This window comes from Betta splendens, chromosome 5 (genome assembly GCF_900634795.4).
Source record: "Betta splendens chromosome 5, fBetSpl5.4, whole genome shotgun sequence".
Classification (NCBI taxonomy): Eukaryota; Metazoa; Chordata; class Actinopteri; order Anabantiformes; family Osphronemidae; genus Betta; species Betta splendens.
Window position 1 is genome coordinate 4,529,120 of NC_040885.2, and position 15,302 is coordinate 4,544,421.

The 15,302-nt window shown below is 42.4% G+C and overlaps 1 protein-coding gene across 3 annotated transcripts in view; it reads left to right on the forward strand.

The window, feature by feature from the left end:
• The window catches only part of plxnb1b (plexin b1b), a 75,381-nt gene that overhangs the window by 30,154 nt on the left and 29,925 nt on the right, over positions 1–15,302 (forward strand). For all 3 annotated transcript variants that reach the window (XM_029151135.3, XM_029151139.3, XM_029151136.3), the window contains exons 2-4: positions 8,124–8,212; positions 8,737–9,895; positions 11,784–11,966. In XM_029151135.3, coding sequence (XP_029006968.1) covers positions 8,747–9,895; positions 11,784–11,966 — 1,332 coding nt within the window. In that variant the 5' untranslated portion in view covers positions 8,124–8,212; positions 8,737–8,746. The remainder of the gene's footprint in view (positions 1–8,123; positions 8,213–8,736; positions 9,896–11,783; positions 11,967–15,302) is intronic.

The window sequence follows — 15,302 nt, forward strand, 5'->3', positions numbered from 1 at the left end:
GTGAATGTCAGAAGTGCAGATCAACTGGTACACACAGAGACATGCATGCATACAACACAAACTGTACTGGAGGAAAAACTATATTTTTACACTCTAGATACTGACAAGAATGTGCAAGGCCCCTGTCTATGTTTCTCTTTGAATTCACCAATCCTATCCGTGCCTTACCTTTATGTGTCACTTCTGTCAGACCAACTTTCTTGTCTCCAGCCAGCAGAGGCTTCAGGGGCATGCTTACCAAGGGTGGCCCAAACCACAATGGCAAGGCCGCCTTCAGGGTGGTCCACTGTGGCAGAGCAGATTACTTTAGCAATGTAAACACAATTAAGCTACCTGGATAGTGCCATTGAGTTGTTGGACTGCAACAACCAGAAAGGTAACGAGCAGCTGTTGTGGTGTTATTTCAGATTATCTGACAATTCTATAAAGCTACGCTACACTTCAAGGCACATTCTAACTATTAAAACTTCTACCTACCTAAAAGTCTACCTGCCATATCTAGAAATACTAAATCTGCATTGCAGCAGCTTACAAAAATCCATCCTCCTAAGCTCTATTACAGGCTGTTGGGTCATGCTTTCCATTCCCAGCCTCCAGCACAAGAGCTACTGTAGCATGAAAAAGGGAGAGTCCTACACAAAGCCTGTAGATAAGGAAGTCGACAGAAGGGCATTTACATAGGTTTATTCTCATGTTACCCAAAGGAAGAAGCCGTTCTATAGCTGTGAACTTGTGTACAGTGGTTGTATATTTTTGTTGGTGATCTGCAGCTGTTGGAACATCCCAGAGTTTATGGATTTGCTGCTTTTCAATGCTGAATTAGTTAGTTTCCTCTCTAACTGCAATCAAAGGGTTTCTATTCTGATTTTGTCTTGCAGAAACTCACCTTCAAAAACTCTTACTGGTGTTCCTCCAGCTCTATAGCTCCATTTTCACCTATATATGTTCTTCATCAGCTTGGTTCCATAACATTTTATTAGGCCAATGACGGAAAAACAGCAGTTATCATATACAAATAGAACCACACAGAAGCTCTTTATGCAGCAGTATGTTTTAAACACACATGCAGCATTGAGAGCAGAGCAGACAACACAGCAGTCACAGTAACCTTTACCCTTCATTCTCTCTGCACTGCCCTTGTCGTTGCCCCAGTAGGCACTTAAGGAAGCATTTTGAGTGTGTGTGCCTTCGTGTGTGCTTGTGTGCCTGCGTTATTCAGTCCAATTCAATTTTATTTATATAGCGCCAAATCACAACAAAGTTATCTCAAGGCACTTTACAAAGTAAGGTTTAAGACCCTACACAACTAAACCCAACAGATCCCACATGCAGCAAGCCTTTAATTTGACCGCAACATTGGACAGGAAAAACTCCCTCTGTAACGAGGAAGAAACCTCCAGCAGAACCAGGCTAAATGGGGGCGACCATCTGCCTCGACCGGTTGGGGTGAGGGGATAGAGAGAGAAAAGCACAGCAACAACAACGAGCAACAACAGAGCACAGGCAGTATGGTTGGACCAGGGACTGGACACAGGCAGGATGGTTGGATCCGCAGCTGCCCATCACAGATACAAAGCTCTGAGTCCAATGATACCTGTAGGTGAGGACAGAGTGGAGGAGAGAGAGCGGGCGAGAAGCACAACTACTGGAGAGAAAGAGACAAGGTTATTTAAACATAAAACACTGATGGGAGGTTATTGGATAGAAGAGATGGAAGAAAACAAGCTCAGTGTATAAATTAAACCCCCAGCAGTTTGTCTATTGCAGCTCAACTAAGAGATGGTTCCTGATGGCCAATCATTGCCAGTGACCTGAACCATCTCTAACTATAGGCTTTATCAAAAAGGAAGGTTTTAAGCCTGATCTTAAAGAGTTGATTATAAAGGTTAACTCCATATGAGTTTTGGGAAAGAAGCTGTCTAGGTAAGACAGAGGATTTGGTAAATTTAAAGTTGATGGATCTAGACAGTGCTTTCTGTCATTTGTAGGAAGTTGCTGCTGAATGTCTTCTCTAATGGTGATAATTTTATTAGTAAAGTAGTTCATAAAGTCATTGCTGCTGAGATTTAAGGGGACAGAAGGCTAAACACAGCTATGACTCTTGGTCAGCCTGGCTACAGTGCTGAAAAGAAACCTGGGGTTGTTTTTGTTTTCCTCAATTAAGGAGGAATAATATGTTTTTCTAGCAGCACAAAGTGCTTTTTATATATTCCATGCAATGCAGTTTACATTTATTTTGTTGTTGTTGTTGTTGCCTTTCTAATTGTCTGGTCCTGTGCTTTAGGCTGTGGATCTCTCCGAGTTATACCACGGAGCTAACCTCCTCTGATTCACTGCCTTCTTATTCAGAAAAGCCACTGTGTCTAACATTGTGTGCAGCATCATCTACAAGACAGTCAACCTGTTCATAAGGATTAAGGTGACTGTTCTCCTCTGTGTATCTACAAGACAATGAGGCAAAAGATGATGGAATCCTCTGCTTGAATCTGGCAACAGCGTTGTCGGTTAAACATCTGCTATAGTAAGATTTCTTTCCAGCTGCTGTAAGGTCAATTATGCTAAATTCAAAAGTTAATAAGAAATGGTCAGAGAACAGAGGGTTTTGGGGAAGAACTATTAAATTATCATATGATAATTAATTATGATGATTACTATCATATGACCATATGTCATGACAAGATCGAGGGTATGATCAAAATGATGAGTGGGTTCATTTACCTGCTGAGTAAAACCAATAGTGTCTATTAAGAAGAAAGACTCAGAGTGAGATTCTCAAATAAGTTATAACTATGTTTAAGTTTAGGAGTAATTAATAAGTCTGAGTTATAACTTGCTCCCACTTCTCCACCTTTACTTCTAGGAACATGATAGTTGATGTGACTCATCATATAAACTAACATATTTATCCTGCTGCAGCCAGGTTTCAGTGAGACAGAACAGATCTATGTGATGGTAACTTATCAAGTTATTTATTAATAAGGATTTAGATGAGAGAGATCTGATATTTAATAAACCACACTTTATTAACTTACTGTTACTTTGTTCTGTAAGAGGAACTGTTTTGATGTTTATTAAATTCTGGTAAGTCACTCCTCTTTGATTTGTTTGTGACTTGTATAGTTTAGGTCGTCGGGGAGCAGACACAGTCTCTATGCAACAACTAAGACTAAGAGTGGGTGGCGGCTATAGAGAACATGCAGAGGCGTGTAAGACTGCGACTCTGCGTCCTGGGCCCTACTCTGAGTTGTCATAGAATAGGGAAGCTAAGCAACATGGCCATTTTACTAGAGAGCAGAGAGGCTCCGTTCAACGTGGGATGGACGCAGTCTCTTCTAATCAGCCCATGTTTTCCCCAAAAAGTGCACAAAGCCCGATTGCAGGACACCAATTAGACAACCAGCGGTGGAGAAATGACAGCTGGCTATACATGTCATCGCTGGTCACATTGGGGAGGGGTCCAGAGAAAACTATGCCCGACATTTTTTTTGGCGAACAAACACACCGACTCAATGTTAGTTTTAGTGACTTCCGATTGGCGTAACCGGGCATCATTAGCTTCTGCGTGTATTACAATCTTAGCATACTTACAGTCGTAGCACTTCAAAGCAACCACCTTTTCTACTGCAGTACTGTTGCATCCCAGACTAAGGATTTTTCATCCTGCAGCAAGCTGAAAAAAATCAGGGTGCTAGTCTAGTTTTAACCAGACAGAAGATGTGTCCAGACAGAGCATAACCAGAAATGTATGCATGTGCAAATGCAGGCAATGAGAGAATCGGGGAAGTGGCGTCACCATCTGAAGCAGACAGCGATGTGACGTTCAAACAATTTAGTGCGGAGGAGCCACTTATTCATAGGCAGATGACCTGGATCAAGTTGTCAATGCGCGCTAGTGTTTGTTGTCAATTGCTAAAGTTGCTGCTGTCTTTATATAGTATGTCCTCGTGGTTAAGTACTGTTGGGTGTGTCGGGTTCGTGTACGTTCTAACAGTTTGATTTCCCCACCAGAGTAAAAGCTGGTAAAACGAGACAAGTCGTTTCCTCGTTTTCCCCTTTTTTTCCTCAAAACGAGAAAACGGCAAACGGCTTTAAATCCATTTATTTGTCTGGTTTTGAAAACACTGTTTTAAGCTCCTTTATTCGTTTTTAACACAATGCTTTGATTAAATGCCGCTTTTCACTTTTATAAAGAGAGACGAGAAAACTGTCCATGTACGTTGTAACAGTTTGATTTCCCCCTCCAGAATAAAAGCTGGGAAAACAAAAAATCGAGTGGTTTTAGAACGTTTTAGAACCGGAGGACCTGTTAATGTGAACACGCTGGTAACAGCACGCGGTTGTTTAGGTTGTATGTCGTGGCAAAGCAGTCAGGACCACAGCTCCCAGTAAGTCGAGTGACTTCATATTGTAACGAAAGACCCCCCACCACACACGCTGTAAAGTTTCCTCTGACTGGAGTCAAAGGCTGGTGACCCTCGGACTATGCCAGAGAAGAGTGAGCCAGTGACAAGCAGCAAGCAAGTTATTATGATAGGAACTAGAATTTACCCCTTAGAAGCAAGAAACTGGAGAACATTAGGCACTGTGATCCTCAGTTGACAGCCTGAGGGTTACATCTGGCCTGAAGAATGTTTCTATATGACAGCACCAGACTGGACTCTCTCATGGACTCTCATGGACTGAAACAGTAGTGCTTCTTTGCTCGTGACTTCAGAATGGTATAACTTCAGGAAGCTTAGGGAAGAGGGTGTCACTTTAGCTTGCTGTGATAGTGCACAGGGTAAGTGATTCCCACAGCTGGAGAGACCTGAAGCTATGACTGCTCACTAGACCTTCACAACTGAATCAGCCAGTTCAAGAAATTCTAAGGATGATTGTCACCCCAGGGTAATTTGTACTCTGCTATAAAATTTTACAGCTATGGGAATTTCCTTTATCTACAACCTCCTTAGCAGTGACAAGCAGTTCTTCTCTGACCACTGACACAAAAGCTCTCTCTCGCTTCATTCCTTAAAAGGACCTAATAATGAAAGCCAGTTATGTCCATGTCTTAATTTCTAGAAGGTGGTTTTCCAGAAGACAGCACAAGGAAAAGACTTCCCTCCTCTCCTTCCTTTCTCACTCACTGGTGTTTGTACGTGTTCTTGAAGATTCTTGGCTGTAGCAGCAATTGTTGGGGGGTTATCTATAAATAAGTTCTTGTCAGCCACTCAGCCATGTCGACCAGCTTCAGAGGCAGTAGCAGACTATTGTGGGAACTAGAATTTAGACACAGTACAGTAGCTTTTGCTATTTATATGTGTGTAAAAGGTAATTGGTGTACAGTATTTAAATATAAAGAAGGAACATGTTTTGGAGTCAGAGTAGGAACCTTCAGGGAGGAAAATAAGTAGTGTATGAGCTTATGGCTCAGCCTTTCTTCTGTTTTAGTACTTGAATTATCACATCTGATATAAGAAACTGCTTTGGGTCCAGTGTGCAGATCCAGAAGCAACCCTTATATCAGACAAAAAGATGGCTAATGTTATACCTGAAACTGTAAATCCCCCAAGACAGGGTGACAGTACAGTAAATGTGTAAATCACTTATGTTACTAATAACGTGTTTTCAATCAGGAGCATGACTTTACTGTGAGGGAACAGGGATCAGGCATATTCTGTTAGTATTTTTGTGGAATCAAGTCACTTCAGTTATTTCATTTAGTGTTTGTGTGCAGACATTAGACATGTAGATAAGCTAAACCCAAAGGTACAATTAATCACAGTCGCCATTTTGGATCTGCTGCTTAATTAACTTGGTTCAGTAATACAATGACCTTCCATACTAAGGCATCTGTAGTGAGTCCAGACGGACATCAGCTGCATGTCCCCAGCATATGGTAGTAGGCTAAATGTATCTTAAGTTGTGTATTCCAGCAGTAGCAGTTCTGTTGTGTAGGAACAGGAGGAACATGATGACAACTTGGGTTTGTGTAAGCCGACTGCCTGAATTAGCTTTTGTAAATTGTTGCTATAAAGACGATATGTGGTTGCAGAGGGCTGTGCTCACCCATGGCTGGCTGGACCCCAGTTCTGCTCTGTGTGTGTTCATTTGTTTTGTGTGTGTGTGTGTGTGTGTGTGTGTGTGTGTGTGTGTGTGTGTGTGTGTGTGTGTGTGTGTGTGTGTGTGTGTGTCCACATGCTCGTACACTGTTTCCTAATTACAGTAGTAACTCGCTTCATTTCCCCTCTTAGTTGTCTTTGAATGAGTGGGTGCTGAATGTGAAATTATGGGTGTAATTAATGGCCATTCTCTTTCGGTCTCTCCCCCTCACCCCCTCCCTCTCTGGCATTTTATCATTAGTCACATTCCATCAGTTCATACTGAGCACTGAGACCTGTGAGTACTTGTATGTGGTGGTTTTTCCTGTTGTTTCCTCTTACCCTGTTTTACCCTTGTCTTCCCTTTTCACTATTGTATTGTAACCCCTATTGTAACCGCTTACGTCACTCTGCCAGCTTTTTCACTTCAAATATGCTCCCACCACTGCCCACCCACCTAATGTATTGTAATACATTAGGTGTCCTGGAGCGATATCATTAGCAACAGAGACGAACATGGAATGAAAGTGGTTGAAGAATCCAGAGGGTCAGCTTGGTAAAAGATGCTAAATCTGCACAGTAGTCTTACTATTACTTACTTACAGTTATCACCATTACTCAGCGATAGTCAGGTGAACAGTGGAATTATTATTATGTGTTGGCAGAATAGGTAGTTCTACCCCCGAAATGTCTCTGACCTACAGTAGTCCAGTTGATAACAGTCCACTGCCCTGAACTGTTTCTGTTACATTCAAGAAGAACCCTTTTTTATCTTGTCGAGGTGGTAATATGAAATCCAAGCCAACTTTTTCTTCTTACAGTATGTGTTAAATACCTCTATACATAGGTCTTTTTTCTTCTTTTACATACAAGAGCAACCCTGTATTGTTAAGCCAGTGTTTCTTTAAAATAATATGCCAATCATTCTTGTCTCCAAACTGGTGCTTTCTCAGGACAGTCTACATACGCTTGCAAAGTGCATTTCCACTGGAAAACTGTGACACCCTGTTCGTCCGTACAATCTACAATATCATGAAGCCAATCTACGATAGTTTCTGCTGATGTGCTTGTCAATCCAAACATTATCAAAAAGAACAGCAGTGTCAAGACTGTTTTCACGCATAGCTGATTGGGTCCTCCCCTCTGTCAATCACATCAGCAGCGCTGCTGATTGGTTTCATGACCTGCTCGTGTTTGTTTGCACATTTGCACCCTTATCCAGCATCGCAAGCAAACGTGAGTTCAGAACCAAACCAAACTACTGTTGTAAACTAAAAGCCTTTGGTGGTGCAGAGACTGGTAAGTAAACCAAGCAGCTTTATCGGCCTGTCTGTGAGATGGACGCTACCTTTCAGGGACGAATTCTACCAGTTGAATGAGGCTGAATCCTTTTGCTGCTGCTGCTGTGTTTAAGTGGTTTTAGACATTACTGTGTTAAAAACATAAAAAAAGAATAAAACAGTAATTATTCAATATTATTGTAGTGGTGTAGCCTGATTTGTATGTTTGTATGCATATTTTATGTTTGAAAAAAGAAGGGTTCGGTAAATGTGCATATGAACCTGGTGGGGTTCAGTACCTTCAACAAGGTTAAGAACCACTGCACTAGAGATTATCATAATCGTCTTATGGCGTGTTGGAACTGATCCTAGAGAAAAGGATCAATAGGCATAACATGGACTTAGTGAGAGGCAGAAGCACAAATTCACGAGTAAACAAAAAAGCTCTTCTCCTTTTTGTTTACAGTGACCTGTTTTTCAGTAGAGTCTCTGAAGCCAAAGGGTTGTACCTTGTATCCTAGAAATGAGCTGGATTGTGTACAGGAAAAGTAAAAGTCCACTTGGACTGATACCACTCAACGAGGCCTCTTCTCAGGGCTTGCACACAAAAATGAATGTGGCCACATAGGTCTGACAGGAATTTCAATGGGAGTGAGCTTTACAGGGCTGCAGTAAGGTCGAAAGCTTAATGAGCTTTGTACTTCTGGGTGACAGTTGTCAGTTAAATGAAAAACATTCATTTTGTTCTGTGTTTGTGTTTCAGATTATACCCATAAGGATGGTCATCTGAACCCAATCTTCTGGGGGGCCAAGAGGAGACATGCCTCTGTAAATCACCTCTGGAAACAAATGGTGCGCTGAGCTATTTCATTTTGTTCAATGTTCAGCCATGTTTCACCAAATGCTTCACCAAAGATGACTAAATATACAGTAGAACTTGCTAGCAAAGGATGAATGTCTTAATGGATGGCAGTAATGCAAAAACTAGAAGACAAACAAGTATTAGTGCAGCAATTTTAGCCCAAGGCTTCATTGACCCAACACAGCTGCCAAAACAAAAGCATCCAGTTCACCTGCTCTTCACCCTCTGCTTGCGTTTGCCACGTAAAAGGAGTTTGATCAATTTTTGATCAATGTTTCACCTGACAATATTTTAATGGTTAATGACTTGTTCTGCGTTTGGTGCTGTTGTCTTCTGTACATAATTCTATACATTGGCAATACATAACTTGATAATTAATAGAAAACCACTGCTTGGCATTTTAATTCAGGATACTTATGGATGACTGTTACTGTGGCTTTACTTACCTGTGGATCCTTTTCATTCTGTTTACTTAATCTTTTCTCACATTGTGTTGTCTTGTTGTTTTCCATAGCGCTGAAACTATGCCTCCAGGGATGGTGCATCGTTTGTATCTGCTGCTATTCCAGACACTGTTGCCTCTTCTGCTGCTTGTCACTGGCTCACTCTTCTCTGGCATAGTCCGAGGGTCACCAGCCTTTGACTCCAGTCATTACGCCACCTTTATAAGGAATGACACTCTGTTTGAGCACCTGGCCCTGCATCCTGACCCCAGTGTGGGTCGAGTCTACGTTGGGGCTCGAGATCACCTGTTTCAGCTAGATCGGTTCCTCCAACCCGAACTTCAGGACAACACCGGGCCTGTTACAGACAGTCGAGATTGCTTACCCCCTGTTACTGAGTCCACTTGCCCTCAGGCTGAGATGACCAGTAATCACAACAAGCTGCTGCTGGTTGATCCTTATGCTATGGAACTCATTACCTGTGGAAGTGTCAGCCAAGGAATCTGTCAGAAACGTAGTCTGGATTCTGTGGATAAGGTGCTTTTCTCCACAGAGAGGCCAGTGGATACCCAGTATGTAGCAGCTAATGACCCTGACATTAGTACGGTTGGGCTTGTGGTTCGGTCCCATCCAGACAGGCAGCCAGTGTTGTTTGTGGGAAGGGGTTACACTAGCAGCCATCCACCTATTTCCACAAGAAACCTTGCACAGGAGCCAGTCTTCTCTTACGAGGAGACAGCCAAGTTAGCTGTGGCTGGTCGTCTTTCAGAATATGGCCATCACTTTGTGGCGTCATTTGCCCACCATCAGCATGTGTACTTCCTCTTCTATAGACGGGACCTAAAATCGCAGTCACGGGAGTATCGTACCTACATTTCTCGTGTATGCTTGGACGACCAGGCTTATTACTCCTATGTGGAAGTCCCATTGACATGCCGTTCCAGGGCAGGAAAGATTTACAACCTCCTACAAGCTGTCCAGCTAGGGCTCTCCAAGAATGACTCAGAGAGTCAAGACTCAGACATTCTCCTTGGTGTCTTCTCCACTCGTTTGGCTTCATCACCTCAGCCCAGCGAGGACTCAGCACTCTGCATGTTTAGCCTTAAGGATGTGGATCACAGGATTAACTCCACAAGAGACCTGTGCTACACACAGATGGGCAAAGAAGCCGGAGTGGAGGCAGCCTACATTGAGTACGAAGTCAAGTCAAACTGTGCCAACTTGCCAGAGGTAAGCTTTATGTTACATAGTTTGATTGTTTCTTCGTCATGAACGCTCTAACGACAAGTTAGCAGAGACAAAGGCAAACAGTTAAGCACTAACACATTTGTTTGTTTGTTCTCAAACTTGAGCACAAACCCTGTAGCCTAATCCTAATCTTCAGTGCAGATTTAATAGCAGTGAATTAGGAAATTGTTGCATGTAAAATGATTTCTATTTAAAAACTGAACCAATTTGTTTACCTTCTTATTTACTTACACCACAATGGTTAACATGTTGAATCACATACTGTACAGTAGTTGATACACTGTACTGAATAAAGGCTTTCATCTGATCAGTCTGGTGCTGGCCAGTACCATCCTTTTCCCGCAAACTGATCTCTGTACCAGACAGGATGAAACTTGATTTAATATTTTGTTGTAACAGACAAATGCAGTGGAGGGATTCAATTAGTCTGTCCCTCTCACAACACCAATTCTGCCTTTACGTGTATGTATATCTGTGCTTTTTCATAAATGAGTAATATTGAAATGGGCTAGGTTAACATCCTCCTCTATTATTGTTCTGTCGAGCTACACCTTGACCCCATCAACCTACGCAGCCGCTTACAGCAGATTGGCTTAAGAGGAGCTGTGTAATTTAATAGAGCTGCTGGCCAGGGAGGGATTGATCAGCTACATTAGCTGGACTTAGTGAAGTGGGGTTTTGGTACTGTTTAACAAGGCCTAACAGAGTTGTATACAGACACACCAGAGACAGACAAGGCACATAAGTAGAAAGAATGTTGTGTGATTAACATCGCTGTACACAAACAAATAAGCCTCTTGTCTGTGTTCAGTTGATGGCACCACAGTCCAATCTGTTATAGCGAGGGATGTTTAATTTTGGTGATCAGCTTTATCAGTACTTTGGTGTTATTTTAGCCATTTTTGTTTATTACTGCCCTGCTATCTCTACACCACTGTTATAATGTAATCATGGGTTTCTATCATCAAGGCCAGCCTAAGCCTATAAGCCATATTTGGATGGGTGATGTGATGATTTTCTCAGTGCGTGTAATGTACTGTAGAGTTTGGGGCATATTGTTAGCACTGCGTGGTGAACTGCAGTGGAGAAATCGGACAAAAGTCTATGCTGTGGTGCATTTGTTCCTGCATTAGTGATCAGCACACATGAGCATGAGGTGACATGATATAGTCCTACTGGTGGGTCAACATGAATTCTGTCACACAAAAAAAAGAAAAGCCCACAGCCTAGTAAACATTGATGTAAACAACGTGTTTTAAATCAAGTAAAAATGGCCACAACTGTCCAGCCAGTGTTCTGAGCAGACTGTATGTGCTGTAGAGTATACAGTATGTACAGTATTAAATAGACTGATGTGTTTGTAACAGTAAGGAGGAGGAGCGTAATGCTTCAAAGTAGACGTGACCATTTGATCAAAATTTTTAATTAAGCTGATAATCAGTGGTTTAGTCTCCGCTGTACTTTGATGGTTAATATCGCCTATCTATCGACTGACCAGATAAGGGATCCATTCAAAGCTCCATGTCCAGTCCATCAAAGCAAGTAGCCTCAACAGTCAGAGCCCTGAGGTTCATTGCCTTTGCTTAGTTTTTTTACAATGACTCTGCTTTCCAACATTCTTGGTAAAAATAAATGGCTTCTACTAAAACAATAGTTTAGCTGCCGGAGCAAAGAGTCTCTACTGTCACACAGTGAGGCAAAAAGTAGCTTGTAACTTTCAAAAAACACAGTTCTGGTATTTTAGCGATCCCGCAGTCTTCCCTAATAAACCCTCTTCAACAGGGGCTCCACTTTTCTATTTTTAGTTCAGTTGGAAGTTGACCTTTCCCAGTGCACTTAACTTATTTTTCATACTACTTCATCCTACTAGAACACCCTGGATGCCTATCCATGCGGCTCTGACCACACCCCCAGCCCAATGGCAAGCCGGATGGCTGTTGAAGCGGAGACCATACTGGACAGCCCATCTGCCCGTCTCACTGCCGTTGCGGTCAGTGTGAGGTTGGGCCATACCATTGCCTTTCTGGGAGATTCAAGAGGGGACCTGCACAAGGTAATGTGTGTCACATTAAAAGGCATCTAGAGACACTTTTCCGTTCTGGTGTCTTTATTATAGACTTGAACACAGCAGTCTGTAGTTAAGATTATTCATTGTGCTGTTATTGAAAAATGCAGTGTGGCATACTTGACAGCGTGTCTCATTTTGGATTCTGACCCATTTTAGGAAATGTTTAGGTATTTGACATTCAGTTGTAATATTTATAATGAAAATCAAACATAACAGGTCTTTACAGTTCAATGTCTACATCTTAATCCTGTGGCTGTATTACCCAAAGCTTTATCTTTTTTAGAGCTTACCAGGATATGAGAGTCTGTTTTTTTTATTCATATCTCAGAAAAAGAACGATAGTTCTGGTTTCACAGTATTTACTCATAATTTAAGATGACTTTTAAACAAATTTAATTTGACTGTATTTTGCCTACAGAAGGTTTTAATCACAAAATTGTCTGTACTGTAATAAACTTGCATTTCTGTCTATCAAAGATCAAGGTTTAGTAGGTTAATCTTCTGATTGTTTGGCCACTTTAGTGGAAATTCCATACATGAGTGAATTTGGTAGTGTTATGGTAAATGGTTATTTAGCACTATATATAGCACTTTAACCCTCCTTTAAGGATATTTCACACCTACAGGATTTAGTTTGATTAAATTAAACTCAAGTCAAGCTTGAACAGGGTAATCAAACTCGCACCAGTAACCCTCACGAGACCGCCAAATGAGGTGGTCTCTATCTGCATCATCTAGTGAACTCTGGTGCGGTCCTCCTGGTGGGAACACAAATTGAACCAAAGTGAGACAAAGGCTGTTGTTTTCCAGTTGTAACTGCTCTTTTTTTCTCATTTTCAAACTGTAGGATTTTCAGTGGTAAATGCAAGCTGGGTAATAAAAATCAGCAGGGCGAGGGCCAGCCCATGTAGATTGACATCCATCGAAAAATTGTTGAGAGAACGTTCTCGTAAAGTTCAGTGATATTTTTTGGTATGCTTAGATTTTTCTGAGTGAAACGAAACCAAACCAATGAGAAATTGCTACAAGTTTACAAACATATCAGCTGGTTCAGACCGAAGGGTGAAATGTCCACAGTTTTCACATCAGTCTAGCTATGCTAAGTTTTTCGTCGTAGTTCTGCTTGGCAATAATCTGCTACTTTTATTTATCACAGGGGACATTAAATATAAGTTAATTTACTTGAACATTCAGTTCTGAGTCCGCTTCACTGGCTATAAATCTGAAAGCAATACAAATACAAATACAAATAATAAATAATAATTCACATTTCTTAAATTCAGGCAGTTCACATTGGCCATGGGAGCTATAGGTCAGCTCACAACCATTTCACTATGTAACATTAAAAACCTTCTGAGCCTGATTATCAGTGGAGCAGGGAAGTTGTGAGGAACCCCCTAGTATTAAGGCTTTACAGATTGAGTGATAGCCTCCAAACAGTTGTGTCTTTGTGTCTTTCTCTCTCAGTGGTAGCTTGAGGTTGAGGCCCCTTGCTCAAGTAAAAATAGCACAATTACAGCCATTAACATCACTTTCAGTTAAACCACAAGGAGCACATCACTGCCTTAGCTAACTGCGTGCCATGCTTCATTCATGGTCATTGCTGACTGGCAGACACGTGCATGTTGCTGACAGACAGTCTCATTCAGAACTCATACGGTCGTTGGTGTCAGCGTCATGTTGCTGTCCTTAATGGACACTTTGTTACTCCCAACCACCCACAGTAAACATGTAAATTTAGGCACTGTTCTCTGTGTAAAGTGGATTATCCTGTAGAAGAATGTCAGCCTGGATATTGTGTAACTTTGCAGCGAGAGAGAAGTGAAAAAACACATGTAGCATAAATGTTATTATGTGACGAGCACACAGCATGCATTAACAAAGTATGTTTATTAAGGTTGTTTATGTATTAAGGTCATTTATTTTCTTATATTATTGATACTTGGATGCACCATCCTAGTGGTAGCCATAATGTGTGGACACACCTCAGTGTGTGGGAAACTGGGAGAACACCAGCCTTACCCCATTTGATCCTGCCAATGTCATTGTCTCCCCCTACTTTTGTTTTTGTGATAAAAAATTTTATCTTTGCCAGTGCCCCTGCTGGTTTTCCAACTCCTTCCTGCTGATCACCATGATCAGGTGTCAGTTGGCTCATCCAGCTGTTGATTGACAGAACACACCTGAATGATGTGATCAGTAGCAGCTGGGTGTGAGAGGTAGAAAACCAGCAAGGAGTTTTGACACCCCTGCTAACCTCCTGTTTTCTTAACAACATGGAGCACACAATGACACTAAACAGCACATGTGTTGAGTTATCATCCCAAAATGGCACCACGGACGGCTGCCTCTGTGTTTTGGTGCGCTCTACTTTGTCTTGTTTTATGTTTTAATTCGGTCTCTTGCCACAGTTTTGGAGGCTCTGTCTCCAGGGATCAGCTCATGAACATCAGAGCTACAACCCCCGTGGACTTCTTCCCAACATTTTTTGCTTCTACCATCGATTTATGGCTATGTTAACCCAGCAGGCACAAAAGAAAGTGAAGCACCGCAGGAGAGGCGCGTGCTCAGGTGTGCTGGTGCGTCTCCACCTGCGCGGATTACGCACTGCGCTGCCCGGGATATTCCTCTCCTAAGTGTGCTCACTTTGCAATAAAATGGACGAACTGAGCGTGCTGCTCAACAAAAACAGAGACTTTTCCACATACTGTGTGTTGTGTTTTACGGAGACGTACTGTAGCTGTGCGACCTCATACCGGACGCTGTGCTTACAGCTTTGGGGATTCCAACTGCACCGAGCGGACAGAGGCGCAGAGCTTTCCGGCAAAACGAAAGGAGGTGGAATTTGTTTTTACACCAACAGCGGCTGGTGCAGTGACGTTTCAGAAGTGTCTCAACTTTGTTCTCCGGTCCTCGAGATCGTCACTATCAACTACAAGCCGTTCTACTCCCTCTGCAAGTTCTCCTCATTCTTCCTCGTCGGCGTTCACATCCCACCCCAGCGCGACGTGCGTGCTGCCCAGCGAGTGCTGACTGAGGAGATTCTGAGGGTAGAACAGACAAACCCAGAGGCCTTGGTCATCGTCCTGGAAGACTTTAATAAAGCCAACTTCTCATCTGAACTCCCCAAATACAAACACTTCATCAAATGGCCGACTAGAGAAGGAAAGGTACTGGACCACTGCTACACCACCATCAGCGGTGCTTGTCGTGCCATCCCCCGTGCTGCACTGCGCCTTTCCGACCACATCTTGGTGCATCTGATTCCAGCCTACAGGCAGAAAAGTAAACTCTGCAAGCCGGTTGTGAGGACCTGTAAGA